The sequence below is a fragment of the Sturnira hondurensis genome, unplaced genomic scaffold (genome assembly GCF_014824575.4).
Source record: "Sturnira hondurensis isolate 20B ecotype Veracruz unplaced genomic scaffold, ASM1482457v3 Scaffold0007378, whole genome shotgun sequence".
Classification (NCBI taxonomy): Eukaryota; Metazoa; Chordata; class Mammalia; order Chiroptera; family Phyllostomidae; genus Sturnira; species Sturnira hondurensis.
The window spans coordinates 585,456-613,149 of record NW_028080009.1 but is presented as its reverse complement, the minus strand read 5'-3'; the positions used below and the strand labels follow the sequence as shown (position 1 = coordinate 613,149).

Sequence of the window (27,694 nt, the reverse complement as noted above, 5' to 3'; positions counted from 1 at the left end):
TTCAGTTGCTAATTCTACTTTCTTGGAAGTCACATGGTTTGTTACATACAACATATTTAGGCTCCCAAACAGGAAGGCTTTGCTCTCATATTTTTACGGTAAAAAAAAAAAAAAACAACTTTAGATAAATTTATGTACAGTAAACTGCTTGTATTTAAAATGTACATGTTGGACGTTTTGACATGTTTACATCTGTGAAACCACTTTCAAGATACTAAATATTTCTNGCTGTGGGGCTTTGATGGTTGTCATATATATTGGATTAACCACGTTCAGTTGCTAATTCTACTTTCTTGGAAGTCACATGGTTTGTTACATACAACATATTTAGGCTCCCAAACAGGAAGGCTTTGCTCTCATATTTTTACGGTAAAAAAAAAAAAAAACAACTTTAGATAAATTCATGTACAGTAAACTGCTTGTATTTAAAATGTACATGTTGGACGTTTTGACATGTTTACGTCTGTGAAACCACTTTCAAGATACTAAATATTTCTCTTGCCCCCAGAAGTTTTGTCCTGTACCTTTGTATTTTATCCCTTCCCCCATGACCTGATATTGGCATCACTTTATTAGCATTTACAAGTCCCTATCTTCCTGCCAACCCACATACACGTGAAAATTTTGAAAGTTCTGCAAAGTAGGATTGACACTCAGTGATGATATCAAGTTAGTTTCACATCAGTACATTTTCCTCTCTGCTGACAGTTTGCCACAAGGCTTAGACAGCTTCCTCCTCATCAGGAAGAGCTAGAGCTTGCCTACCTAGACCCTTCTGAGAATTAGGGGCAGCCGAAGTTCCCATTCTATTCCAGAGACTCAGCATCAGAACGAATTACTATTCTGTTCCATGGTATGTTCTCATTGCTTCTTTCTGGAGGCCAAAAAAGTTTTCATGCTGGCTGAACTCTTGGCAACCTGTTCGGACTCTCAGAACCCTATAGAACCTACATGTATCATAACAGGGTAAACCCTGTTATGGGAGCAGGGATTTAAACACTGGGCCAGGGATTTTGTCAGTCCACGATAAAGTTTTCATCTACCCAAGGGGGAAGGAAAGAAAGACAACATGTAAAACATGAGTTTTTCATAAAAAATTTAATCTGAGATTATTATTTCTATTTTGGTGTTAAAGTGCTCTCCCACTAATGAAGTAATGGTAATAAAAGATGGAGGGTTTTTAAAAAAATGGTCTTATTTAAAAAACACTCCTACATTTTAATATTTAAAAAATATCCCCACTGGTTAGTAAATTCCAGAAATTTAGAGTGATGATGTGGTTGTTGTAGTATGGTGACGAAGCATGTCTTTATAGAGTAATTCTAAAAAACTTCTATCTCTGAACAGCATTATGCTTTATAAAGCAATCTCACATTTTACTGGATTTACATAGATACCTTGTGAAATAGGCAAGGGCAGGAGTTCTTATTTTATAGATGAGGAATCAAATGCAGAAGCCAGAGGCCACATAGTGATAAAGTGCCAAAGTTGAGTCCAAAGTTTGGTCTCTTGAGACTGAGAGTGACTTGGAGAAAGAAAGTTTGTAATAGAGAGTGTAGGTGATATGGACTAAAAAGGCACATGAGGTGTAAGAAGGATTATGATGACGTGGAGGACATTATAGTGGCAGGGAGTGTTTTTATGATTTGCAATTGATGAAAGATGGAAGGTAGTTTGAGGGTGACATAGGGATGAGGGTTCTGCTTAATATGGTGGCAGTGAGATAGGAACAGGTATGCATGATACCTGGATCACATCGTGCTAGTGATAGGATGCTATGTCAGAGGGTTCTTTGGGACTATTCTAAATTCTTGGATATTTTGTAGAAATCACTGGGTTTGGTAAGCTTATTATTTGCTACACTGAATTCTTTGTTGAGTAATATAACCTTATTGAATAGTACATTAAACATAATGGACATGTAGCTCCGTGGTAGATCTGAGAAGATGAAACAGATGAGGGTGATGATGTAGAGATGGAAACATGCGTGTAACCATATATTCCACATTTGCTAGTGCCAGGCATTCTTCCAAGTGCTGGGAGAACAAATTCATGCATTTATATATTAATTCCTTTTATTCAGCAAATACTTTAACATATAGTCTGCCCTTGTGGTGCTCACATTTTATGAGATAACAAGGTAAATAAGACATGGTCCTCTGAGGTCTTAAGGAATTCTCAATCTGGTTAGGAAAGATAGACACATGAAAAAAATAATTTAAATTTAGAGGAAAAATAAAATACAAAAATATATGATAGTGAGGTGATTACATCTCTGTATCTATCTCAGTCTCTTCCTGTGTTCCAATTATATCTGTTAAGTGAGCTGCTATATATCTCCAGATGTATCTCAAATTTAACATGTCCAAAACAGAACTCATTGTCTTTGCTCTGAAAGCCTGCTTTTTCACCTTATGCCCCATCTCAATCCAGGCAAGGACTTCCACGTCATCTTCCTTTCTTTCTGCTCCTTCACCCCTTGCATTTAATCAGTCATTAAAATCTTAATATATTTTCTGTTTTGATATCTCTCTTTCTATTTCCATTGCAATACAGCTTCATTGATAAAGCTTTAATTTCTTCATCTCTCATCTGTACTTCTTTTTGCCCCCAACAGTCTCCTACCTTCAAACTTGTTTTTTTTTTTTTTTCTTGTTCATCCCTGGAATGATCTTTCTGAAAAATACAAATCAGATCATAGAATTCTTCAGTTTAAAAAGTTTTGGCTCTTTGTGTTTTGTAGGACAACATCCAAATTCTTTAATGTGGCATCATTTGGCCTCAGCTCACCTCTCCAGCTTCATCTCCTGCCACTCCTTACTTTGTTCTAGCTTGAATAAATTGTTCACAGTTTTTTCTAACAAACTTGTTACTTTTTTTGAGCCTTGAAATCGCAAACTGCTTCCTCTACTAGGAATGTTTTTTCTTCTCTGCTCATTGAACTTTCTTCTTCTTTAAGATTTAGTTCAGCGTCACTCCTTTTGATGACATCTTTGACATCCTCACCCAGCAGGGGTAGAGGTAACCATGTATGTGACATGGGGATTCACTGTTGTAAAGGGGAGTTACAGTGTGATTCACATGGTGAGTTACAAGGGCTCTGCTGGAGTCGGATGAGAGGATCTCCTGTAAGAAGCAGAGGTTGTACTGGGGAGAGGTGAAGTGGTGAGTTGGGACCATACACTGATAGACCATTTGTCTCACACACATAGACTGAGGGATAGACAAGTTATGTAAGCTGAACTCTAGGTGGTTAGGCTTCTTTGAGGTAGTTCCCTACCCCCCCATTTCTATGAGGTTTTAATCCAGTTTTTTTGCTTTCACTACTTAGGGGTCACAGCCCATCCATACCTCTTATATCAATATCAGTCATCTTGTTTAGGAAGAGAAGCCTTAGGATTTTACTGACCTGTTCTTAGAAGGCCACTCTGGTCCCTTTCTGTCTGTTGTAGGTATTGGCAGGTGTATCCCTACCCCCACCTCCCTTTTTTAGTTTGCCTCTCCTAGGGCAAAGGTTCAGGAGTGAGACTGAGCCACTTCCTGCCTTGTGGTTACTGTTCCAAGGTTGGTGAACACTGGCCGAGTGTGCCTGTGAGGCTGTATTTTGGGCTCTAGGTGAGTGCCTAATCTTGGCTTTTTGTGGGTCTGAAAGGTTATCTTCTCCTTTACTTTTCCCCCCTGTGGTTGGAACCTGAAGGTAAATCTGTAAAGGGGGTGGGGGGGTCCACCTTTTTCCTAGTCTTTGCTATGGGAGAAAGAGGCACAGTAATAGGGTGGTGATTCCATAATCTTTTTTTGTCTTATTCTGAACTTTACAGAGGTTAACAGAGAGTGAGGAAGTCTAACTAGGTGATGAGGGGCACCAGACCATGATTTCTTATATTTCTGTAGTACATGAACAGATTAAGTGTCAGCTTTTAGGTTCTGAGACACTGATTCCAGCCTGGCTCTTGTCCTTGGGGTCTTTGAAAAGAGGGGGTGGGGGTGAGGAAAGGTACTGGGGGCTAGTCCCCCTTAGGTCTGTGAGCAGTGCCCTTTGTTGGTTAACCAGTGGAACAGAAGGGGGCACCCAGGTACATTGCAATGCAGGTTGGTTAATCTTTGGAACTGAGTTCAAGTAGCTGGAGGCAGTTTGGTTTTGGACACTTTTAACGCCTTGCTTTGCTGAGATTGTATGCTTGACCTTCCTTCAGCTGACGGGTGTGAGTGTGAGATGGTGAGGAGTGACATATTAGGGCAGGTTAGATCTTTCCTCGCAGTCAGAGGTGAGGGAATCTCACGGGATCAGGAGTGGGAAGTGGGGAAAGGTAAATGTCATTTATAGAGCACCTGCCTTTATGCCTGCAGTGGTACATAGGTTATCTTATTTAATTCCTAAAACAGTAACAATACTTATTTCATCAGAAATTTATAGATGAGGGAACTGAGAGGCTCCAGTGTGTGAAGTGATTATTTAAGTTCTTACAGCTGGAAAGTGGTGGCCTGAGATTCAAGCCTTTGAGGGACTCCAGAACCCATGCTTTACCTACTTCTTTGTGTTTCTCTTGCTTGACCATAGGGTGACTATTTATTTTCAGTCCTCAAATGAGATGTGATTGAGAAAGCAGTCTGTAAACAATAATACTGTTGTCTCAGTCAGGGTCTTTGCAGGTAACAGATGGCATGAATTGAGTTTGGGACAATTTAATACAGGGTTGATGTTTACAGAGACATGGGCAGAGTTTAAGGAATCCAACAAGGATGACCCAGTATCTCAGGGCTAATAACAGCGAGTGGGCTAGTAAGGCTAGTAACATGAGACTTCTTACCAAGATTTTCAGCTGTTGGCTTTGCCTTCATCCCATGCCTACTTGGGACTGTAAGTATTTGGGCAGATGATGGGTAAGTACCTTTTCTGGTGTATTCCTGCTGCTGATAGTAGTTTGAGTAACTGTTTTTGATGGTTTATAGGAAACCATGCGTGAAAGACTGAGCTTCCATTCTTTGGCTCTGCCACCTTCTCACCCCTTCTCCTTGCCCCCCACTGCCTTGGGTGAATGGTAGATGGAAGGTTGGCTGGGGGTGGTAGTGGTAGATATTTGCTTCCCTCTTTCAGATTTTGGATTTATCTGAAGTGGCATCCATCCTTCATTTATTTCTGTTATCTCCTTTCTTAGAGAAAGTGGTATACCTCTTTTTTCTCTGACTAATCCTGTACCTTATTTTTTTTGTCAGTTATTCCCATCTTATTTACCCATCACCTGTTATTTTCTCCAGATTTCTTTTCCTTACTTGACAAATACCTTTGAGGCTCCCCAGTCTACAACCAGACCAAACCAAACAATAAAAATTCTCTGGACTCCCCACCACCCCTCTCAACTTTTTTAAGCTGTTGCCCTCTTTTCCTCCTTCTCTATATTATTGAATTTCCTGAAACTGTATCTTACTTATCTTTGGCTTGAAGTCATTCTTTAACCAGCTACTTTCCTAAGGTTATCGAAAACTTGATTGCTAAAACCAGTTGACCATTTTCTATCTTCGTTCTTCTTAATCTCTGTAGACTATACACTATCGGAACCTCCAGTTTCTTGAAACGTTTTCCCGCTTGATTTCTAGATTACCACTATTTCTTGGATTTCTCCTCCCATTTATGGCTGACTTCATAGTTTTCTTTGAGCCCTCTTCCTTTGCTTTTCTAAATCCTGGTTTTCCCAGGGATGTCACCCTCAGCTCTTTTTGTGATCTACTGAACTCTGGATGGTCCCACCCACTTTCATAGCTTTATCTACCAAGCTGATGATTCCTGGATTTTTATCTCTTGTCTTGATTTCACTCTTGACCTCAAATATAATATTTTTACTTATTTTCTGGACATCATGGATATTCTGTATGTGTGTCAAAACATGTCTAAAACTATACTTATTCTCTTTTCTAAAACACAATTCCCTTTGTTATTTGTTCCTGGTCTGTTAGTGCATTATGTTTTACTGAGTCTTCTATACTTCATATTAGGGTCTTCTCTTATCCTCCATTTATTTGCCATGTCTTGTTGCTTTTATTTCATAAGTGAGTTAAATCTGGAGGCAGATTTTCTGCATATGCATCCCAGTTGCACTTACTGGCTGTCTAGCTTTGGTAGTTTATTTAACCTTTTTAGGCTTCCTCGTGTGTAAAATGGAGATAATAGTATATCTGGTGTTTTTATGAAGTTTAAGTGAGTTATTATATGTAGTACTTAGAATAGAGCCTGGCACATAATAAGTGCTTAATATATGTTAGGTGTTACAATTATTTTAAAGTCATCATTCAGTTCCACAGGCATTTTTGAATGCCAGGCACTGTGTTTCCACTGAATTTCAAAGAAGAGTGAATGATATGGTCACTTTGTTAAGGAACTTGCTATTAATGGTAGAGATATTAGAGATATAAATAATTTCCATGTGGGACATGCTAAGGTAGAGGTGAATCTCAGATTTACCTTTTCTTTTCTAATCTTGACCATACCAGCTTAGTTTATACCGTCTTTTTTTTTTTAAAGATTGTTGAAATTGATGCTCATAAACTCTCCATTGCCATCTGTTTCTCTGCTCCACCTTATACTGCTATTTGACATATTTTTAAAGGCAAATTTGATCTTGTCATTTCCTTGTTTAACAACCTTTGTCTCCAGGGTGTCCATAGATAAAACCCAAACTCCTTAGCATGGTATTCAGTGATATTATAACTTTTACCCATATTTACTCTCCAACTCAATATTATATCTTTCTTCTCTATATAGTCTGTAAGCCACACCAAATTTGCAGCTGGTCTTCCCATTGGTCATGGTCTTTCGTAGCTCCATAGTTCTGTACACACCGTTCTCAGTATGAACAAGGCCTTTCCCTTTGCTGTCTTTGTTGCCAGTGTCTATCATTGAAGATTTAAGTCAGGTAACAACCTTTCTGAGATCCTTTTATAACCTCCCAGGCAGAATTAGTTGCTTTCTTTTATGCCCCCAAGCTTATAAATATTGTATTTCTTGGATTATAAGACGCACATTTCTCCCCCCTTCCTACCCACACACAGATTTGGGAGGAAAATAGGGTTGTGTCTTACAGTCTGAATGTAGCTTTACATTTACATTGGTGAAATATTATGTTATTTATATTATTAAATATTTTACCACATTTTTTGCTTCAAAATTTTGTTTTCTATTTTCCTCTAAAACCTAGATGCATCCTGTGGTCTGCAAAACACAGTTCTTGTGTTTATAATATTTACTAGAATTTTTTTAATGCTCCCCAGCAGTTTTTATTCATCTCCATATTTCTAGTGCTTATGTAGCAAAGTGCCCAGTACTTTGTCAGTGAGTCTTGCTGCTCTTTAGGACTGGTTCCACTCTTTGTAAGACTGCCTCCTGTCCCACGGAGGGTTTCCTTAAGCACAGGTGCCGTATTCCTTTGGTTGTGAGCTGGGAGTGGTGAGGGAGAGGGTCTGGGTTGAAGGGGATGGCAGTGTGGGGCTGTTGCCAGGTCCCGGAGTTTCTTCAGCTCTTGCTGAGTATAAAGAGGAAGGACAACTAAACCACACCTTTCCTCTGAAGTTTTTGCTTTTATGAGAGACAATCCTGCTGAGGGGTGTGGTGGGTGTGAAAGAGGAGGAACTGTGAGCCAACAGCTCTTTTGGTGCTTTTTCCCCTTTCTTTAGTGAGGGTGTCATGCCCTGTCCCCAGGAGTGAGTATGGGTGTCTGACAGGAGTGGGGAATATGTGTGTACATAGGAGTGTGTCTGTTGTTCTATTCTTTTATTGGTTCTGCATTTCTACCTTTTAAGAGTATTCAGATAATTCAGACAATTAAGGGTCTGTTTGCCCATTTCCTACTGGGCAGGTTTTTAAGGAGGGAACCGTGAATAATAGTGATAGGCAGAATAAAATTTATTCCTCAGCAGTACAATAGGGCTGGAGTCAGATCAAGACTGGGTTTCTTGATTGTTTATTTGTTCATTCATCTGTTTGTTCATTCATTCACTCAATTCACTTAAGTATTCACACATTCAACAAATAATTGAGTCTTTAGGCACAATGGTAAAGAAAACATAAACCACGCCCTCTGTGAGCTTACTTTCTAGTGGGGAATATAGACAAATAAATAATTTCAGGTACTGAAAATTGCTAAGAAGAAAGTAGGATTAGGCAGCTAGAAAGTGAAGGTGGGAAGATGTGCTATTTAGATAGAATTGTTGAGTAAGGCCTCTCCTAGGAGATGGCATTTGAAAAGACCTGAGAGATGGGAGTAATGTGAGGATCAGAAGAGCATTCCAGGCACAGGGAATGGGGAAGTATTCACAAAGGCCTGTGTGTGTAAAGTCTGAGTGAGGAAGAGGATGGCAGCAGGTTACACAGGTTAGATTATACAGGGCTCTATAGGCCAAGGTAAGGGATTTGGATAATGACTGGTGTGATAGGAAATCATTGGAGGGTATTCAGCAGAAGAGATAGAAAATTTAGGTTTTAAAAATAATGCTCTGTTTGCTGTTTGAAGAATAGACACTCAGGGGAGAAGACTGGAAGCCTGGATCCCAAATTGGAAGCTGTTGCAGTAGTGAGACCTATTTTGAAAGTAGAGATGATAAGAGTTTGCTGATGAACTGGATATTAGGAGTAAGGAAAAGAAATGAGGATGACATCCAGGATTTTGGCCTGAGTGTGTAGGCGAATGTTGATTATTATGGAGATAGAGAAGGCTGAGGGTGTAGTAGGTTTAGTGGTAGAAATGAGTTCTGTTTTAGATATGTTAAGTTTAAGCTGCTCATTGTGTGTGTGTATGTATGTGTGGAGTTTTCAGTGGACTAGTAGTTCTGAGTTCTTTCTGCTGGGTAGTGGAGAGTGGCAAACTTCTGTTGACCTCTTCCATTCTCTCTCTTTGAATTAGATTTGCAAGTCTGGACTGGGCAGTAACCTCTGGGCTTGCCACTCCAGCCTGGGCATCTTCTGGCTCCATGGCCAGCTGCTGGCTCCTACAGACCGGATGAAGCTGACTGGAAACACAAGTGGAGAAGGCCTCCAACTGGCAAAGTCTCAGAGTGTGATACTCTGGCCGCTGGCCCTGCCCAGCCTTCCTCATGGAGAGGATGAACTGGCTGAGCCGACTGGCCTCCCGGGGCCCTGGGCACCGTGTAACTCAAGGGGCCAGTCAGCAGACCCCTGTCATGGCTGACCCTGAGACTTGTCTTATGGTCTTCAAGAATCACTGGTCCCAGGTAGGGGACTATATGCTAAAAGGCCTAGTCTGCTGGCTTCCTGAGTCCTCCTAACCTCTGCATTCTGTCATTGACCCATTTAATCACTGTAGTCATCTTAGAGTCCTTCTTTCTTCTGTCCTGTTGTCCAGGTGGTACGAATCTTGGAGCGGCAAGGCCCCCGGGTAGCTCCTGGGGGTGCAGATGATCTCAGCGCTGTGTGCAACCATACTTACCAGATGTTGACGCTGCTGGCAGAGGATCGTGCAGTCCCTTCAGCCCCCACTGCCCCTGGGCCCCTTCTGGAGTTTGCTCTGCGCGAGGATCTGCTAACTCGTGTGTTGGCATGGCAACTTCAGTGGGATGGGCTTGGGGATGGGGTTGAAGAACGGCGGGCTGAGCAACTGAAACTGTTTGAGATGCTGGTGAGCGAAGCTCGCCAGCCACTGTTGCGCCATGGTCCAGTTCGTGAGGCTCTGCTGACCTTGCTGGATGCCTGTGGCCACCCTGTATCCAGTAGTCCAGCACTGGATGAAGGCCTGGTGCTACTTCTCAGCCAGTTGTGTGTTTGTCTGGCCCGGGAGCCTTCATTGCTTGAGTTCTTCCTGCAGCCACCTCCTGAGCCTGGAGCTGCTCCCCGTCTCCTCCTTTTTTCTCTCCTTGTTCCCTTCGTCCATCGAGAGGGCACCCTGGGCCAGCAGGCCCGTGATGCCCTACTCCTGCTTATGGCTCTGTCAGCTGGGAGCCCCACCGTGGGTCGCTACATTGCAGATCACTCTTACTTCTGCCCGGTTAGCACCCCCTGGAATGCGGGGGAGGTAGGGTATGGTGTGTGGGCATTGGACAGGAGATTGAGAGGGTCTCTGTATCAGGGCTCTTTCCTCAGAAACTAGCCTCGTGGATTTGAAAGCAGTGCCTGGAGGCGGGATGGGGATGAAACATGGGCTTAGGTGGGTGGACCAAATACTAAGCTTCTTCATGGGCCAAAGTTCCTAGATGACTGAAACATTGGGTAATTAAATACCTGCTCTGGTAATAGCTCTTCCCCTACTCCAATCAAAACTCTAGTAAGTTCCCTCTTCCTGTGTTTTATATTGTCTGAGCCTTCATAACCTGTCTTTGGGGGTGGCCAACAGGTGCTGGCCACAGGGCTGAGTGCCCTGTACTCCTCACTGCCCCGAAAGATTGAAGTTCCAGGGGACGATTGGCACTGCCTGCGACGGGAGGACTGGCTGGGAGTGCCAGCCCTTGCGCTCTTCATGAGTTCCCTAGAGTTCTGCAATGCAGTCATTCAGGTGGGACTGGGGTTCCCAATTGGTCTAGCCTAAGCACATGATGTGGGAGGGGGTGCACTTTCTGGAGTTCTGCTATTCTGTCGTCTTGGGGGTAGGGTGCCTACTTGTACCACTCTACTTTCGTTCAGACTGTTGTTCCCTTCACAGTCCTCCCGCCTCCTTCTTGCACCCTTACAGGTGGCTCACCCTCTGGTGCAGAAGCAGCTGGTTGATTATATCCATAATGGGTTCCTGGTACCTGTCATGGGCCCTGCCCTGCACAAGGTGAGAGTCATGGGTAGCAAGACAGAATAGGGGAATAGGCCAAGGGGTGGCAACTTCAATGTCAAGACCAATGTGGGAGACAGTGGGCTAGGTACTCCTTCTTTCTTTCCCTATATGCTCCTGGTTTCTTCTTAAAACTCAGGTAAAACAGCTCAGTGTATGTTCAGGGAAACCCTAAATTTCCAAACTTTCCCTTCCCTTTATCCAGACCTCTGTGGAGGAGATGATCGCCAGTACCGCCTATCTGGAACTTTTCCTACGCAGTATCTCAGAGCCTGCCTTGCTCCGTACTTTCCTGCGATTCCTGCTGTTACACCGGCATGACACCCACACCATCCTTGACACCCTCGTTGCCCGTATTGGCAGCAACTCCCGGGTATGACCTTTACCTCTGTCCTGGCTTAGAGCCATCTTCTCTCTCTAAACTTTGTTCTGGAATGGTGTTACTGCCCTTTTGTTGGCTGTTGTCTCCAGCAGTTGACTTTAAAGTTGACAGCATTGACTTTAGTTATCTAACTTTTAACCATTTTGGGTACAGATTTTAATCTATTCCCCTGCTTTTGTAGTTTATAACTCTAGAACACAGTTTCCTTTTGTGGGTGACTGTGGCTGCTCATTATGGCTGTATGTTTTGACATTGTGCTACACTTGCGATGTAGCATTAACATGAGGTTCTTTTTAGTTGTGCAGTGCTCTGTGGCCTGTTGTGGGTGACTCAGGATCACTTTTTTAGGTTTTGTGTCTGCTTTGATAGCTGACCCAGCTCCTGCTGGTATGCTTACCTTTTTTCCCCTTTTGGATTTGCTGCATTTGAACTGCTATATCTTGGGGCACCCATCCACCTATCTACTTACATTCCTTCTTGAACATTTCTGTTGAATGTTCACTATGTGCCATAATGTTCTCTAGTACTGAGTGTATAATGGTAAACCAAGTAGGCATGGTCGATGACTTCATGAAGCCTTCTGTGTAGCTGAATTATGTTGGCCTGACTTTGTAACTTCCGTAGCCTCTTTTGTGACTTAAAGTAGATCTTACTGACTAGCCAGTCTGTGTGCCTGACTATTTGTATTAGTTTCCTGTTATAATAACAGATTACCCAACCATAGTGACTTAAAACAACACAAATTTATTATCTTTATTAGCAAACACATTACTAAAATAATTGAAAATTGTGGTCATTGTAATGAAAAACCAAACATGGTAGAAAAACAAACAACCTCTCTGAGGAGTGACATCGAGCTGAGACTTAAAGGTCATGCAGGAGTTAGCTTATTGAAGAGCAAGTGGAAGTCTAGCCCGATGGAGCAGCCTGCAAAGGTCAACAAATAGGGAGGAGCTTAACACGTTTGAGGAAGTGAAAGACCAGTGTGACAGGAGGTGTAGTGAGTGAGGGGAGAAGGGAATTGGATGAAAGTAGAGGAGTGGGTAGGGTTCAGATTGTGCATGGCGTTGTAGACCATGGTGAGAAGTTTGGATTTTAACTATCAGAAATATATATAAAATAGGAGTAAATAGTTTCCATATAATAAGGATCTGAAGTATTTCTGGGGGAATGAAGCATTAATTTAGCCATGGACTTTCTGGCATTTATTTTGGCTCTGGAACCATTTTTGTTTCCTTCTTTTATTACAAATAATTGGAGTTCCATAGGTCCTTGTGTTTAAAACAAGTTCTTGGATCACTAAGTGTTCTAGAAAACTGTTCTACATAATCAAGGTACTTGGTAGTAGGTTCCAGGTAGGTGAGGTTCTCAGATGTGTTTTGTATAGGTGAGATTTCTGAATAGCTAAGTTAGGGTATATATATATGAGATATTCTAATCTCTGATCAGACAAGTGTTTCTGAATCAAGATGTACACTTTCAAATTTGAAGGTGACAGTAACTATAGAAACAGATTCTAAGCTATTCCTTAGATCTTGAGTTATAATCTTTGGGAGTAGGCCTATGACATGCATATTTTAAAAAATGCTCCAGAGTTATTATGATACATGTCTTGGTTAAGAATTTTTGGTTTAAACCAATAGAGAATAGATGCGAAAGCTTGAATTTTACAAAGATATAAAACAGTTTTATTTCTCATTATGTTGACATTAGACCATGGTCTTACATCTGTTTGACCTCAAGGAATGCCTGTTTATGTTCAGGACAGTTGATAGTTGGTTTCCTTCTAGGGGTTGATTTTCTTTGTTCTGGCCTCTATCCATCTTGCTTTTTTTCTTAATCTTATCCTAACTTCTTTGATTCTCCTTCATTGTCTTTAGTCTTTAACATATATTACTGTCAGTGTCGCATTTGGTCCCCTGGTCTCGAGCCTTGTATGTTCTTGGGGTATTTCGTCTTGGTTCCTGGCTCTTGGAGGAACCACATCTCTTCTGATTTCAGGATGTCATGCTGATCATGCAGATGCTTTCCTTCCCACTGTGTTGCCTTTTTAAGCTTGATTATGTTGGCCTGACTGTGCAACTTTTGTAGCCTCTTTTGTGACTTAAAGTAAATCCTACTGACTAGCTGCCAGTCTGTGTGCCTAACTGTTTGTGTTAGTTTCCTATTGCTGTAATAGTAAAAGATTACCACAAACATAGAGACTTAAACCAACACAGATTTATTACCTTACAGGTCTGTAGATCATATGTCTGACACCATCTCTGTGGGCTAAGATCCGTGTTGGTGGGGCTGTTTCCCTCTTTGGAGGCTCTGGGAGAGAAGATCCATTTCCTCGCTCATGCAGCTTTTGGCAGAATTTATTTTATTGTAGTTATAGGGCTCAGAGTCCCTTTTTTTTTTTTTTTTTTTGCTTGCTGTCAGTTGAGGACCATTTCTAGCTTCTAAAGGCCAACCAATTTTTGGTTTATGGCCCCCTTCTATCTTCAAAGCCATCAGTGGTGGATTGAGTCCTTCTCATGATTAAAATCTCTCTTCCTTTTTTTTGACCTTGCTGGAAAAGGTTCTTTTAAAAAAAATATTTATTTATTTTTAGAGAGTGGAAGGGAAGGAGAAAGAGAGGGAGAGAAACATCAATGTATGGTTGACCCCCGGCTGGTCCCTGGCCCACAGCCCAGACATGTGCCCTGACTAGGAATCAAACTTGTGATCCTTTGGTTCTAATGCCATTGCTCAGTCCACTGAGCTGTACCAGCCAGGGCTGGAAAAGGTTCTTTGCTTTTAAGAACTCTTGTAATTTGGTTGGGCCCACCTTGATAAGCCAGGATTATCTTTCCATGTCAAATTCCTTAACCTTAATCATATATTCAAAGTCCCTTCTACCATGTGAGGTAAAATTTATAGGTTCTGGACATCTTGGTGGGGGAGGGGGGCATTCACTTTCCAGTGAGTCTGTTTTCATTGCTAGTTAAAATTGTCATTTAGAGTAAACCTCCTTAACATCTATGCTCTCTAAAATGTGAACTACTGTTTCATCTGTTTCCTACTATCGCTGGCCTTTAATTATTAGTTAGTAAATGTTGAGCGCCTAGACTGTGTAACAGGTGGTGCCCTAGACTAAGACCCAAAAGTTGTCTTCAGGGAGCTCAAGGTGTCTGACATGCTTACCCTAAGCGTAGTTTATAGAATGTGCTGTGGGGATTCAGAAGAGTGAGGGAGAGCTTACACATGGCTGTTCTCTTTGTCTATCCAGGGGCTAACCACCTGTATTCCTTTACTAAAACAAAAGGTTTCCCCTATTGTGGACCCACCTATTTTTTCCTTTTCCTGTCAGCTGCCCTTCAGCTTTCTTTATCCTACCTTCTGAGAGATAACACTGGTGTTGGTGAAGTGACTCAGACTCCTGTTCACAGACCCACCCACTTCCCAGCTGGTATTCTTCCAGGTTCCCTGTCTCCCAGGTTTCTTCGTTGGTAGGCATTCCCTTACGGTGTTGCTACAGTCTCTGATGACACCCATTTACCTGTTTATCATGTAGCTGTTGTCTCCCATGATTTATTCAGTCCTAGTATTTCCTTGGGTCTCTTTTTATGGATATTCATTCCATTTAAATATTGCTGGAATCTCTGCTGACCAGTGAATATAGCTAGAGAGTCTGCTGATGTGTATGGTCTATAGAAGTACATTGAATTTGACACATGGTGCATTCCTTTCTATTAATAGTGAAGTCTTGCCCACAAACATGTGATCATTTATTGAGTGGTTATGTGCTAGGCCTTGTGCATATCATTTTTTAGGAGTGGTTGGTTGGGCCTGGGGCTGGGGGCGGTTTCCCATTGGGTAAACATCTTGAAGGGTAGAGTGGTCTTACAGTGACTCCCTCCTCCCTCCCCCCACCAGCTCTGCATGGTGTCTCTGAGTCTCTTCAGGACCCTACTGAACCTCAGCTGTGAGGATGTCCTGCTGCAGCTGGTTCTCAGGTACCTTAGGGGGCAGGGCTGAGGGGTGGCAGATCGTGAATCCGGGGCCTTGTGATTGTTGGGGTGATGGGTTGTATTGGGGTTGCTCATGTGTTTCTTATTGGAGCCAGTTCCGTTGGCCTGATGTTCCCCCAGACGCTGTCCCTCCTTCCTTATTCAACCTATGTCTCTTTTCTGCTATATTTCTCAGGTATCTTGTCCCATGTAACCATGTGATGCTGAGCCAGAAGCCAGCTGTGCGTGATGTGGATCTGTATGGACGAGCAGCAGACAAGTTTCTCTCTCTAATCCCACGCTGTTGTCGGCACCGTGCCCCCAGCCCACCCCGTCCAGAGCATGCCTCGTGGGCACGAGGTGGGCTTAGCAGAGAGTCAGGGAGAAGGGAGGATACCACGGGTATGGCCTGGATTCTGGGGGAGCCTAATAGGAACGGGTGGGGGGAGAGCAGTGGTCATGAGTGGCATTCTATCTTCGCAGAAATCATGAGGGGCCTTCTGAGATGGATCCTTAACTCCACCAGAGAAATTTAGCTTCTGAGCAAAGTAGTTCTTCTCTAATCCAGTCTTTTTCCTTTGTTTTTCTATTGTTTCTTTGGTGTTGGTGGTGGTGAGATGGGGTGGTGGTTGAGGAAAAGCTTCATTTGGAGGATGGAGAGTCTGTTCTGCTGCCTCAGTGCCTTCTTTCTCAGTTTTGCTGTGTGTCTTATCTGCCTCGTGGACCTCTGTTTCTTTGATCCCACTTAACGCTTTTCTCCCATCCGCAGGCCCTGGAAGCCCAAGTGTTGACTCCTCCTCTGTGGTGACAGTATCCCGGCCCTCCACACCATCTCGTCTGACCCTATTCCTGCGACAGCAGAGCTTAGGTGGCTCTGAGTCCCCAGCCCCAGCCCCTCGCTCACCAGGGCTTGCTGCATCCCCAGCCTCCAGCCCTAGTCGACGGCCCAGCCCTGCAGAGGAGCCTGGTGAGCTGGAAGACAATTACCTGGAGTATCTGCGTGAGGCGCGCCATGGTGTGGACCGCTGTGTCCGAGCCTGCCGTACCTGGTCTGCTCCCTATGATGGCGAGCGGCCCCCTCCTGAGCCCAGTCCTGTTGGCTCCCGGACTAAGAAACGCAGCCTACTGCCTGAGGAGGACAGGGACAATGTGGGGGAAGGGGAGGAGGAGGAGCTGGGGAGTGGCGGACTGGCTGGGGGTATAGGGGAGGGCCCTGGCCACCTGCCTCCTCCTCAGCTCAATGGGATGCCAGGACCATGGCCTGAGGGGGCCAAGAAAGTTCGTCGGGTGCCACAGGAGGGAGCTGGGGAACTGCTAGAGGGCACCTCTGAGGGCATGGCAGGACTAGAAGGCTTTGGGCAGGAACTCCGGGATCTGGAGGTGGCATTGAGCAATGGGGGGGCTGGCTCAGAGTCTCCCCTAGAGCCTCCGCTACCTCTTGAGGAGGAGGAGGCCTATGAGAGCTTCACCTGTCCCCCTGAGCCCCCTGGCCCCTTCCTCAGCAGCCCTTTGCGGACTCTCAACCAGCTGCCAAGCCAGCCCTTCACTGGTAAGCTACTTACCCTAGGCCTTTTCCTTTGTGTATTCTTTGCATGTTTTCAACGTTGTTTGTGCTGGTTTCTGAGACTTCTTGGCTATGTCATTTCTGTGCACTTGCCTAGCTCCTCATCCATTTTGCTTGGGTTCCTTCCAGATACATACCATGTCGTACTTGTGTCTCTGTGTCTCTATGTACATCTTCCATGCTTGTGCCTTTTTGAGTATTGAATTATGTTTGAGCTGTGTATGTCCATTTTATGAGCATGTTCCTCCTCTTCCCCGCTCTGGCCACTTCCTGAGATTTGTGATCAAGTTATTCTTGGTTTGGTGTTTCCTTGTGAATCACAGCAATATATCTGAACCATGTGGAAGACATACCTTCTGACCTGTGTATGAGGCACCTGTCTGTAAACCATGCTGTTCCCACCAGTTATCTGGCTGGGTCTTAGCTATCCTGTCAGCTCTTCTGTGACCCAGAATCAGCCCTTCTGGTGTTCTTCCACTACGCAGTTTTTCCTGGCCTCCTTGCTCCCATCCTCCTCACAGAAGGACTCAATGTCGAGTTTTTCGTGTTCCTTGTCTTGTATCTTGTTGGTTGCCGTGACTATTCAGTAAAACTTTTTAAAAGGATTTGTGGTTAATAGTAAAGGAGTAGATAGAGTGAAATACTTTAGGGCAAATGACAAAGTGTGGCCCTGAGCTCATCATCTGAGTTCTTTCAGTCTTTTCAGGAGGCCCTTGGAGGTAGACCTGATCTGAGTGGCTGGGCTAACTCCTTTTTTTTTGTTTTGTTTTGTTTGAGAGACACTTCTATCCAGCCCAGCCCTGAGCTGGTTCTTGTTCTTATTCCATACCCTGTGTGAGGACGAAGAAAAATGAACAAAAATACCACCTATGGGAAGGAGTGTAGTGCTTTGCACTAGGCCTGCCTTGAGTTAAGATCCCATCTGTGCTACTGATGCATGTAAATCACTTACAACAACGCTGGTACCTTGTGAGAACTCAGCACATGGTAGCTTTTTCTGAGGATTATCATCTCTGGGTGCATGGCAGATACTAGTTGACCAAGGAAACCACCTACCTCTCTGGTTGTTTGTAGTCAGGTTGTCATGCCTTGATCAGTACTGTTCTAACTGGGTCTGGGATATGCCGCCATCCTGCTTGCACAGCATTAGGGATTCTGCTCTGGAGTCCTGATGACTCCCTCTTGCAGACTACAGAAAATATATCTCTTCATTTATTTGTTTCCTGTTCGCTTTGCTCCTTCCCACTCAGAACCACTAGAAGGTGGTGTGCAGGTTTTACCACGTTCTTGAGGCATTAATCGAAGCTTTGTCCTTTTACTTCTTTGTAGACTCATCTGAGCTCTTTGAATTTTCTCGTTAGAAAAGTGCCAGGAAATGAGAGGAACAGAAGGACAAAGTTATGAGGTATATTAGGCTAGAGTTGTGTTGGAGCTAAGGCTAGGTGTGTGCATCTGGATTGGAGAATATTCTAGAATCTTCCAGGATTCACTGCTGCTTGTTCTTCATTGTTCTCCTGTCCCAGTTCATAGGGAAGTTCTTAGGTACACTCCTTTCCCCCATAGACCCCTGATCGGACAGACTGATGGTCTGGGGTGCTCGTGCTGGGGCTCTGGTCTTTCTGACACCAGTTCCTCCAGTGGACCATTTAAATCCCTTCTGTTATCGTCTCCCTCACCCCACGGTCTGCTCTGAATTGTTTTTCTCTGGCTCTTAACTAAGCTTTTTTTCTCCCTGCAGATTCTCTTCTACCTTCTTGATTCCCAGCTCCTGAACAGAGTTGTTTTCTTCTTTGGTTTTCCAAAGGTTTCTCTCTGGACTTTAAGTTGGCCCATATAGTCACCTTCTTTGCCTTTGCTACACTTTTTTTTTTTGCTTTCTTCTTGACCCAAGTCTAATGTTATCCTCTGTTTTGTGTGCAACCTGATTTACCTTTGGTCCTAATCACTGTCTCACTTGTTCTTTCTTCTGATGTGCCTCTTGGATGAAGCTTTTAAAAAACAAAACTGGAAAATATTATGTAGCTTATAGTTATTATTGGATACTTATAATTTGCTAGATTTTGGGCTAAATGCCTTATATTCGTCTCTCTTTCATCCTCTTAATAACCTTATAAGGTGGGTATATTTTCTTATTTTACCAGGTAGGAAATTATGCTTGGAGAATTTTGGTTTATCCAATAACTAGTAAAGGGTAAAGCTGAAATTTGAAACCAGGTCTAACTCCAGAGCCTGTGATCTGGCTCTTCAGCTCAAGTGTGTGTAAAGTTAGTATCTGGACTCTTCTTGTGGGTCCATGTGGTGCTTGCCATTTTATCTTTTCCAGAATAGGTGGTCACAGGATATTTAAACATACCCAGACACTTGACATACAAATAATATTTCTCTATTGAGGGTGGGGGTCTCATTTTTGGAAGGAATAAGTGTGATGTGCGTTGTGTTCAGGTCTTGTTTCCTTGTGCCCATCTCCCCCAGGCCCCTTCATGGCTGTGCTCTTTGCCAAACTTGAGAACATGCTGCAGAACTCCGTCTATGTCAACTTCCTGCTGACAGGGCTGGTGGCCCAGCTGGCCTGTCACCCCCAGCCCCTGCTCCGCTCTTTCCTGCTCAACACCAACATGGTCTTCCAGCCCAGTGTCAAGTCCCTGCTGCAGGTGTGCGATGCATGCAGGCATGGGTGCGTCCAGGGTCCATGGTGGGCCAGGCCCGCAGCTGGACTGACTCTTGGGGGCTGGGAACCGGCCCAGTGGGACTAGAAAGGACAGTGTCAGTCCAGAACTACCCAGAAATGTCATGAAATTGTGCTTCCTAGGTGTTGGGCTCTGTGAAGAATAAGATTGAGAGCTTTGCAGCGTCCCAGGAGGACTTCCCAGCATTGCTCTCTAAAGCCAAGAAGTACCTCATTGCTCGTGGCAAGTTGGACTGGGCCGAGGGCCCTGCAGCTGGACCTGTTCCTCGCCGCTCTGATCCTCTAGGTGAGGGCTACCCCATCCCCTCTCTTGACCCTCCCTACTTAGTTAATTAGCCTAGATTAACTGAACACTTACTAAGGGTGAAGCCTTATACTGGGTATGGGGAACTTGAGTCTTGGTGTTTGTTCTCAGGCTCTGGTCAGAACATGATATACTTCTGTCTACCTAGAGCCAAATCAGCAGAACTGCTTTAATGGTTGGAGACAGGCAAGAGGGACAGCATAGTCTCTAGGCTAGATATTGTTATAGCTTTGTAAAGGACATGGCATTTGACATGGACCTTGATAGATGGGTAGGACTTGGATAGGCAAAGGCATAGGATGGCCTTATTCTTTTGTTTCGGAGACAGCATGAACTATTTAGTTGGAGCAGGGTATTTGGAAGGTGGTGGCACTCTTAGTTGGTAGTAAGGCTGGAAAGATTTGACCAGAGCAGAAGGTTCTCAGAATAGTATTTGGGCTGGGTAGTTGTGATCTTCTAGGCAGTGAGAACCTATTGGAGGTTCTTAGATCTGGGAGTGTAGTATATTCATGTACAAGGTGAATTGGAGCTAAGAAAAAATGGTTAGGTCAAGCGGTCAGGATGTGTGACCTTTAAGGCTTGAATTAAAATAGTAGAAATAAAGAGTTTGATAAGGTAGAAGTGGGATGGAAGTATTGGCAAAATTTGGTGAGTGGTTGTGGGGTACAAGGAAGAAGGATGAGTTAAATGTGACTGAAATTTTAAATCTAGATTTTTTGTCAACAAATATCTGAACACTTGCCATATGTGCTCTGTGTTATCTTTGGTATAGGAGACTCAGGGAGGTACACGATGAGATTCCTGCCATCAAAAAGCTGACAGTCTAGAGACTAGAGGAATGTTATAACTAAGGAAGCAAGGTCTCAAAGGTGGTGTGATATCCAGAGCAGCAGGAAAGGATTAACTTTGGATAGGAAAAGATTTTTTTCCTCCTTTGAGTCAAATGAGGAGAGATCAAAGGAGGAAATGATACATACCAAAGGAGTTGTGAGGTATGGAAGGGAAGGTTAGGGAATTGAAGTTGTCATTTGTTAATCCAAGTAGGAGGTACAATAATATGCCAAGAGCGAGAGAGCAAATGTAAGATGGAGCTTAAGGAAAAAAGTGCATGGGTTGGTAAGAGAGTACCAGAAGAGCTATCATACAGCTGTGAAGACCCTGTGAAGTTCCTTAGCATGATTTCCTGATGGTCTAGTACTGTGAATATTGCTTGTTTCCACATTCCCGGTACTGTGTTCTCTGTGAAGGGTCCAGGGATACAAAGGTAAATGACACAGAGCCCAAGCCCTTAAGCTCACACATGAGTACACGATGAGGTAGATGACATGTAAATGAGTTATTGATACAATATGATAAGGGCAGTAAAATGGGAAGTCAGGGAAAAGCAAATCAGATTTTCTTAGAGAGGTGGGGATAGTGAAATGAAGCCAAGAATGCAAACAGTAGAGAACAAAATTAAGACAGAGGGGAGTACAGAAGCATGGCAAGAGCTCGGAGGGTCCCAGAAAGAGCAGATGGGCGTGGATGCAAAAGGAGGGTGGGGTCTAGAGAGTTTTGAGAAGAGGTTGGAGGAGTGTGAGTCTAGTTTTGAAGGGTTCTTAATGCCGAATTTCATAGACCTGACTAGCATCATTCTGTAGTCAGTATCAGAGGTGGCGAATGGGGACCATATGATCTAGACGTGAGACTAGCCCCCTACAGTGTAGGGTCTAGATATGAATGTAGATCCAGAGCCAGGGATTTAGAGAATTAGAGGAGAGAGGGCAATATTTTAAGTGGCTCATTTGAGGCCAAGCTGACATGAAGTTGTCTGATCACAACCAGTGGGAAGGTGGCTTTTAGGAGAGGAACTAGTAGAAGGTTAAGTTGCATAGGAGAGCAGATCTTGGAGGATGACAGAAATGATAGAGTGTCTGAAATATACGATTGCATACATGGCCTCTGGGTATTGAAGGAGCAGAGGGTCAGGTAATACAGATAGGGCAAAGGTGGAAGTGGTTGACTCTAATTCAGGAGAGTGGTAGGAAGCATTAAGTCAAGTCATGTTGTGGACTGAGGAGAAATAAGGTTATGGAAGAATAGTGACTGGAAAGAGGGTGAAAAGGAAGGGATCTTGGTTGGGAACGAAGTGGCTGAGGTGTTGACTTATTGAGAAGACTGAGGATGGTTTGCTGGGTGTGGAGGCTGGATAGAGGGCAGGGGCCTGGGCAGTCAAGAAGTCCATGTACCTAGAGGGTGGGGACGTTTTGTCTCTTAGATCAAGGGGCAGTTTGCCAGACCTCCACACCTTCATGATACCCGTTTATTTGCAGTGAAGAGCCGGAGGCCATCCTTGGGGGAGTTGCTTCTGCGGCATGCACACAGTCCAACCAGGGCCCGGCAAGCAGCACAGTTGGTTCATCAGCCTGGGAGAGATGGCACAGGACTTGGCCTAGGTGGGGGCTCCCCTGGGGCTTCAACTCCGGCTCTACCCGCCCGGGGTGGAGCCACTGAGCGCCAAGGTGAGGCTCTGCGAGTCAAGAATGCTGTCTACTGTGCAGTCATTTTCCCTGAATTTCTCAAGGAGTTGGCTGCCATCTCCCAGGCCCATGCCGTCACCTCACCTTTCTTGTTGGATACTTCAGAGGAGGGAAATATCCTTCCTGTCTCAGACTTTGGGCCCCTCAATCCTTAACTTTCTTCCATGCACAATCAGGGCCTTGAGTGGCCTGGGTTGGGGCCAGGGTGCAGGCTCCTTTTTATGTTTGGAGGGAGTGGCAAGAGGACTTTTTAATTTATTTCAGATGAATGTTTTATGGAGAACTTGTTGCAATATGTATAAAAGGGAAATCTCTATTACGTGTTCATTCTTCTTTCCCACCCTTTTTCTATGGGGCTGGGCCTCAAAAAGATTGTATGCAGATGGGGAGGTGGTCAGGCATATTTTTTTCTGATGAGAACATTGATGCCAAGGTTTCAAGGTATTCTAGGCTGGCACGCAATCCACTGAGCCAAACCAGCCAGGGCCGTCAAGGTTAAACCTTATTCCCTTAGCGAGTGAGAGAACACAAAGCCTAGGGAAAAAAGTAGAGACTCTCTCCCTTGTCTAAGCCCCAGAAGGAAGAAGCAGTAGGGGCCCAGGATGGTTTGGGGGAGCAGCAGCTGATGTTTATTGGGGACCAGTATCCCTATGCCAGGTCTTGGGGGCCTTGCCCCCTGCATTTCTTGCTGCAGCTTCAGTTGTCGCTGTCGAACTCTGAGGACAGACCCTGCAGCAGGGGCAGGGACATGGAGTGCCGGTCGGGGTCCCCGGCAGTGAAGGGGCTGGGGCCCCCACCCTGGGCTCCTGGTGGGGGGCTGCGGGGGCTGAAGAGCCAGTTTTCTGCCAGGGTTAGGGATAGTCACAGATTGACTCATGCTCTGGACTTTTTTGCCTCCCTGTTCCCCTCCCTGTGGTTTTCTGTGCTGTGCCCACCCCCACACCAAGACCATACTTCCATTTCGTTGTCCCCTGGCTCCCTCCATCCCCCTTACCAAAGTTATGGGTGTCCCACACATTCCTAAGCTATATTCCTCATGGTTTCTCCCTCCACCTTGCATGGTCTGTCCCTCCAATGCATGTCCCATCCATTTCATCTTCATTTTTCCCAGTAGTACCTGACAGCATCTGGGGTCCCCTTCGGAATGGGTTTCGGCCCTTGTAGGAGACTCTGGTGAGTCTGCCCTCTGGCCCTTCCTGGGGAGGTGGTGTAGAAGGGGCTGGGACAGGTGGGGGCATATCAGCAGCTTCAGGGATGTTGTCAGGGACTGATGGGGGTGCTGGAGGTGGCATGATGTTGAGGTTGGGTCTGACCCAGTTAGTCCCGTGGAGCAGTGGGTTTTTGGCCAGGGCCTTCTGTGGTCCTAGCACTCCCTTGGGATGCAGTGAGAACTTGAGGCATGAGAAGGCAATAGGCAGTGACCGTTGTAACCGGAACATCTGGGGCTCATGGCCTGTAGGCCATAGCCCCAGCTGCATCCAGGAACAGGAGAAGACCTGGTAGATGATATAGATGCTATGGGTGCTTCGGAGCCAGGGAAGAGTCTTCTGTAGGCTCACCTGCCCTGGTGGCAGCAACAGGAAGGCCACCTTCTTGCGTAGGCCACCCATGTGTAGGCGGATCCGGCAGGGCTGTCGATCTAAGAGTCGCATTTCTTCATAGACTGTCTCTGCCCCAGGGTTTGGTGAGTATTCCCGAGTGCAGTGGGAAAAGGCACCCTCAGACCCTGCCTGCTCCAGGAGGCTGGGTAGCGGTCCTACTGGTTGTAGTGCCCGCCGGCTCTGCCGACTGGTCAATGCGAGGCGGGTGTGGCCTGGGCGGGACTGCTTCACTAGCACACCCAGTAGGTCATAACAGGTTGCATCTGACAGGAAAGGTACTGCCACTACATTGGGCCCAAAGCGCTCTTCAATAACCTGCAGGTAACCAGTTTATGGGACCGGGTTAGGGTCAGGAGTTAACCTGATAGCCTCCTCTAGATTGACCCTCCCACTGTCACTGTTCAATTATGTCTCCACAATGTGCTCAGACTCTCCTACTTCCTGCTTACTTCACAGTTCTATCCTGTAGCAAAACTTTGAATGTTTGCTATGTGCCAAATTCTTAGATACAGGGGATACATAAAAGGATGAAACTTTGTCCTTGTCCTAATATAGCTCAGTCTAATAAAGGAGACAAAAATGTAAACAGTAGTCAGCTAAGTAAAATAATAGCAAGATGTGGAGATTAGAAGCGACTTAACAGCCCTTGTCTTTGATAGAAGATTTCAACGTGATAATACTCGAGCCAGGTAGGAGAGTGGTCAGTCCGGGAAAGGGAACAGCCAATGAAAAAAAACCTGAGCTTACAAACTAAGATGGCCACATTCAGGAACATGTAATTTTGTATTGTGTAAATGTACAGTGTGAGAACAGACAAGTATATAGGAACTTGATTAGGAAAGGCCTGTGTATATGCTAAGTGATGAGAATTTTGTCTTGAGGACAATGGGAAGCCACTTGAAGGGCTCCAGTTAGGGGCAAAATCAGATAAGCATTTTAAAAAAGCTAATTTTGAATAGGATGGCATAAAATAAAAATAGATCGAAAAATCAGTTAAGAGTATTGTAATGTACCAGGCAAGACATGGTGAGCACCTTAACTAAAATAAGGGGGGAAGATATTAGGTTATAGAATTAGAAATTGGTCTCAATGGGTGTGGGAAAAGGCTTCCTCAAGGATTATTCTCAGGTGATTAGTGGGATGGGTGATGTCATTAGCCAAGAATGGGTGTACAAAAATAGGTTTGGAATGTCCATTCTTACGCTGTCATTTTTTAATATACACCTTCTGCCCAAGTCTCAGGGATCATTCTTTTAGGAACTTGAGGCCTAATCTTTGTCATACTAGTTCCAGCGGTTTTAAGGATTCCAGCTCCTTTTGGTTTTGTCCTTTTTGTTTTGGCCTTTTTGGGTTTGGTAACCCAGTTCTAGAAAGTTTAATGTCATGACCAACTGGGGAACCCTGTAAGATTCTAATAATTGTAGTTAGGTATGATATCAACTCAAACAGGATATTTTGGCTGAGATTTCTGGCTCCAGGTTCTGCTAGGAAGCATACAAAATTCATTCTTTGGTCCCCTTTCATGTTAGACCCTACTCTTCAAACGCCGTGTGCTCTACTTTCCCCCAGCGCCCCAAATCCACATGTTCGTGTCCCTGCTAATGGCACTGTCTGCTTGGCTGGCCTTGTGGAATTCGCCAGTGGTCTCAAGTCTGATCTGCTTTTTGCCACATAGTCACTTTGGCAGTGCTGCCCCCTAACGTAAGAGGGGAGGGTAGCTGTAACTTGTGTCTACTTTGGACAAGCTGAATGAGGTAGCCTGGAGGCTACTGTCTTTTGTTGTCCAGCTAAGGAAATAGCTAGTGGTCTTTCTTGGTGGAAATTGTACATGGAAGAATTTCCCAGCATTTCTTCTCCTTTGCATCACTGAGACATGGAATGCTTATTTTTGGGTAGGGGTATCGGGCAGAAAAACAGGACTCTGAGCAATGCCAGTTGGGTTTCCAGGGGTGGGGGCAGAGCTTTGGTGGGTTGGCAAGTCTGTATAGAATGCTCTGCTCTATGACAGAGAGAGCGTAGTCACCAAGGATAACTTAGGAATCTTACCCTGCAGAGGTATCCAACCTATCGCCCATGGGCTGCATGTGGCCCAGGATAGCTATAAATGTGACCCTTCACAAGATCATAAATTTATTTAAAAACCTTTTTTTCCCCATTAGTTCTCTTTAGTGTTTGTGTATTTAATGTGTGGTCCAAGACAACTCTTCTGTTGTTGCCCAGAGATGCCAAAAGGTTGGATTCTCCTGCCTAGCGTTTCTCCAGAAGAGGTCCCTCTAGCAGAGTGTGGCATTTAAACACCTGGTTCTTGTGGTCCAGGTTTTTGCTAAAAGGTGAGTTCGCTGGAGACTAAGAATATTGACATGAATGCCACGGAGGTCTGTTAGGTCCTTTTTCTTACCCTGAGGGTCAAAGTGGTTATCCTAAAATAGGAATAATAGGGTGTTTCGTTCTATGCGAGGGTGACTGTTCTTGGTAGAATCACCATTTGAGACCACCACCTGTTCCCACTGCCATTGTACTTCCAGGCGGAAATTACATGGAACTTAGAGGCTATAAATTTAGCTCTCCCAGGGGCAGCCCAGGAGAGTATTGGTAGGCGATTATCTTCTTGGTTGTACCTTGGCCTGTTTGGATTCTGAATGATTGACTCTTAAGGCACATTCTGTTTAGCTGATGTTCTACAGAGTGCCCAATAAACTTAGCCGTTCTGGAGAGAGGAAACCAGGTCACCCAAAGGTGCCCTAGTCCTTGAATTTGTCCTACTACCAGTGATTTGTCCTACATGCCTCTACGAGGACTTTCTAGCAGTTTTCTATTTAAATAGGATTGGAAGCTTTTCTGATACTCAGAGATGGTGTAGCTTTCTAATAGTGAAAGATTTCATTTACTTTCATCTTAATTTTGATTGATGTAGTCTGAGACTAACTTTGTACTCTAGTACTTGGGAGGACCCTGGCTTTCATGTTTCTGCTTCTCTGGCAAGCTGACCTTTGTGGTGAGCAGCTAGTTCATTTTGAATGGGAGCTATGTGCCCTTAAGGCTGCTTTGAGTATGGTTGTTTTAAACTTGGTCATCTGCCTTCTACAAGTGCTTTAAATTTACTCTCCTTCAGATCACAGAACCTGATCCCTAAATTCTCATCTCAGAATGTATGCTCTGTATTTGTTGAGATTTGTTGGCTGCCTGCAACTTAGATGTAGTTGAGATCTGCCTGCTCTTTGAAATCTACATATTTGGCTCAAAACCCAAATTGCTTATTCTGTGGACAGAATATCCATCAAGAGCTCAAAGGTAAAGTTCAGGTTTCTTAGAAAGCTTAAAAGACCTTTCATAACCCCTTTGACCTTATTTTTATCACTAATCCTTTGAATTCTGCTTCATAAATCCTCATTTTTCATTTTCCTTTCCTGTCTTTGCGTATGCTCTATTTTTAATTAGCACACTGTTCACTCACCCACCCACTGCTCATGAACTCATTCAGGTGTTTATTAAGCACTGTTGATGTGCCAGATATTCATCTCCTGTATGTGTGAATAACTCCTACCTGCCCAGCTAGAATGCCCACTCTCTTCAGGAAGCCTCCTGACCTCCTAAGTCCTGTTCCTGATTCAGTGCTGCTTCTCTTTGCTCACATAGCTCTCTGTACATTCAAGGAACTTTTCTTACTGCTTTTGCAATTGTGATTCAATTGGACAGTTTGTGCAAAGCCCTTATTGAAGTGGCCAGGCTATAGGAAAGCACTGATTGTTAGTTATTACTATCTTCAGGCTTCCCTACTCAAAAGCTACTCAGTCCCGTCCAGGCCACACTTTAGCCCTCTTACTTGACCTACCTTATCTTTGATGAGGGTCCATGTGGCATCGGCTTCATCAAGTGTTAGCAGGTGGGGGGTACCAACCAACAT

The 27,694-nt window shown here is 44.4% G+C and overlaps 2 protein-coding genes across 9 annotated transcripts in view; one reads left to right on the top strand and one right to left on the bottom strand.

Moving 5' to 3' along the window:
* The window catches only part of FHIP1B (FHF complex subunit HOOK interacting protein 1B), a 25,347-nt gene extending 977 nt beyond the window's left edge, over positions 1-24,370 (top strand). For 2 of the 8 annotated variants that reach the window (XM_037051570.1, XM_037051573.1), the window contains exons 2-12: positions 8,892-9,219; positions 9,351-9,989; positions 10,335-10,493; positions 10,671-10,757; positions 10,966-11,133; positions 15,043-15,122; positions 15,313-15,518; positions 15,886-16,665; positions 19,153-19,331; positions 19,490-19,652; positions 21,983-24,370. In XM_037051570.1, coding sequence (XP_036907465.1) covers positions 9,082-9,219; positions 9,351-9,989; positions 10,335-10,493; positions 10,671-10,757; positions 10,966-11,133; positions 15,043-15,122; positions 15,313-15,518; positions 15,886-16,665; positions 19,153-19,331; positions 19,490-19,652; positions 21,983-22,344 — 2,961 coding nt within the window. In that variant the 5' untranslated portion in view covers positions 8,892-9,081 and the 3' untranslated portion in view covers positions 22,345-24,370. Of the gene's footprint in view, positions 1-708; positions 854-3,507; positions 3,616-8,891; positions 9,220-9,350; positions 9,990-10,334; positions 10,494-10,670; positions 10,758-10,965; positions 11,134-15,042; positions 15,123-15,312; positions 15,519-15,885; positions 16,666-19,152; positions 19,355-19,489; positions 19,653-21,982 lie in introns of those variants that run through there. The other 6 variants (XM_037051571.1, XM_037051572.1, XM_037051574.1 and 3 more) reach the window with 6 other exon arrangements.
* Positions 22,886-27,694, bottom strand: CUNH11orf42 (chromosome unknown C11orf42 homolog). Its single transcript, XM_037051579.1, has 3 exons — positions 27,623-27,694; positions 23,307-24,105; positions 22,886-23,031 (listed from the first exon to the last, which is right to left on the bottom strand). Exons 1-3 carry the CDS (start codon positions 27,692-27,694, stop codon positions 22,886-22,888), a joined length of 1,017 nt encoding a protein of 338 aa, XP_036907474.1.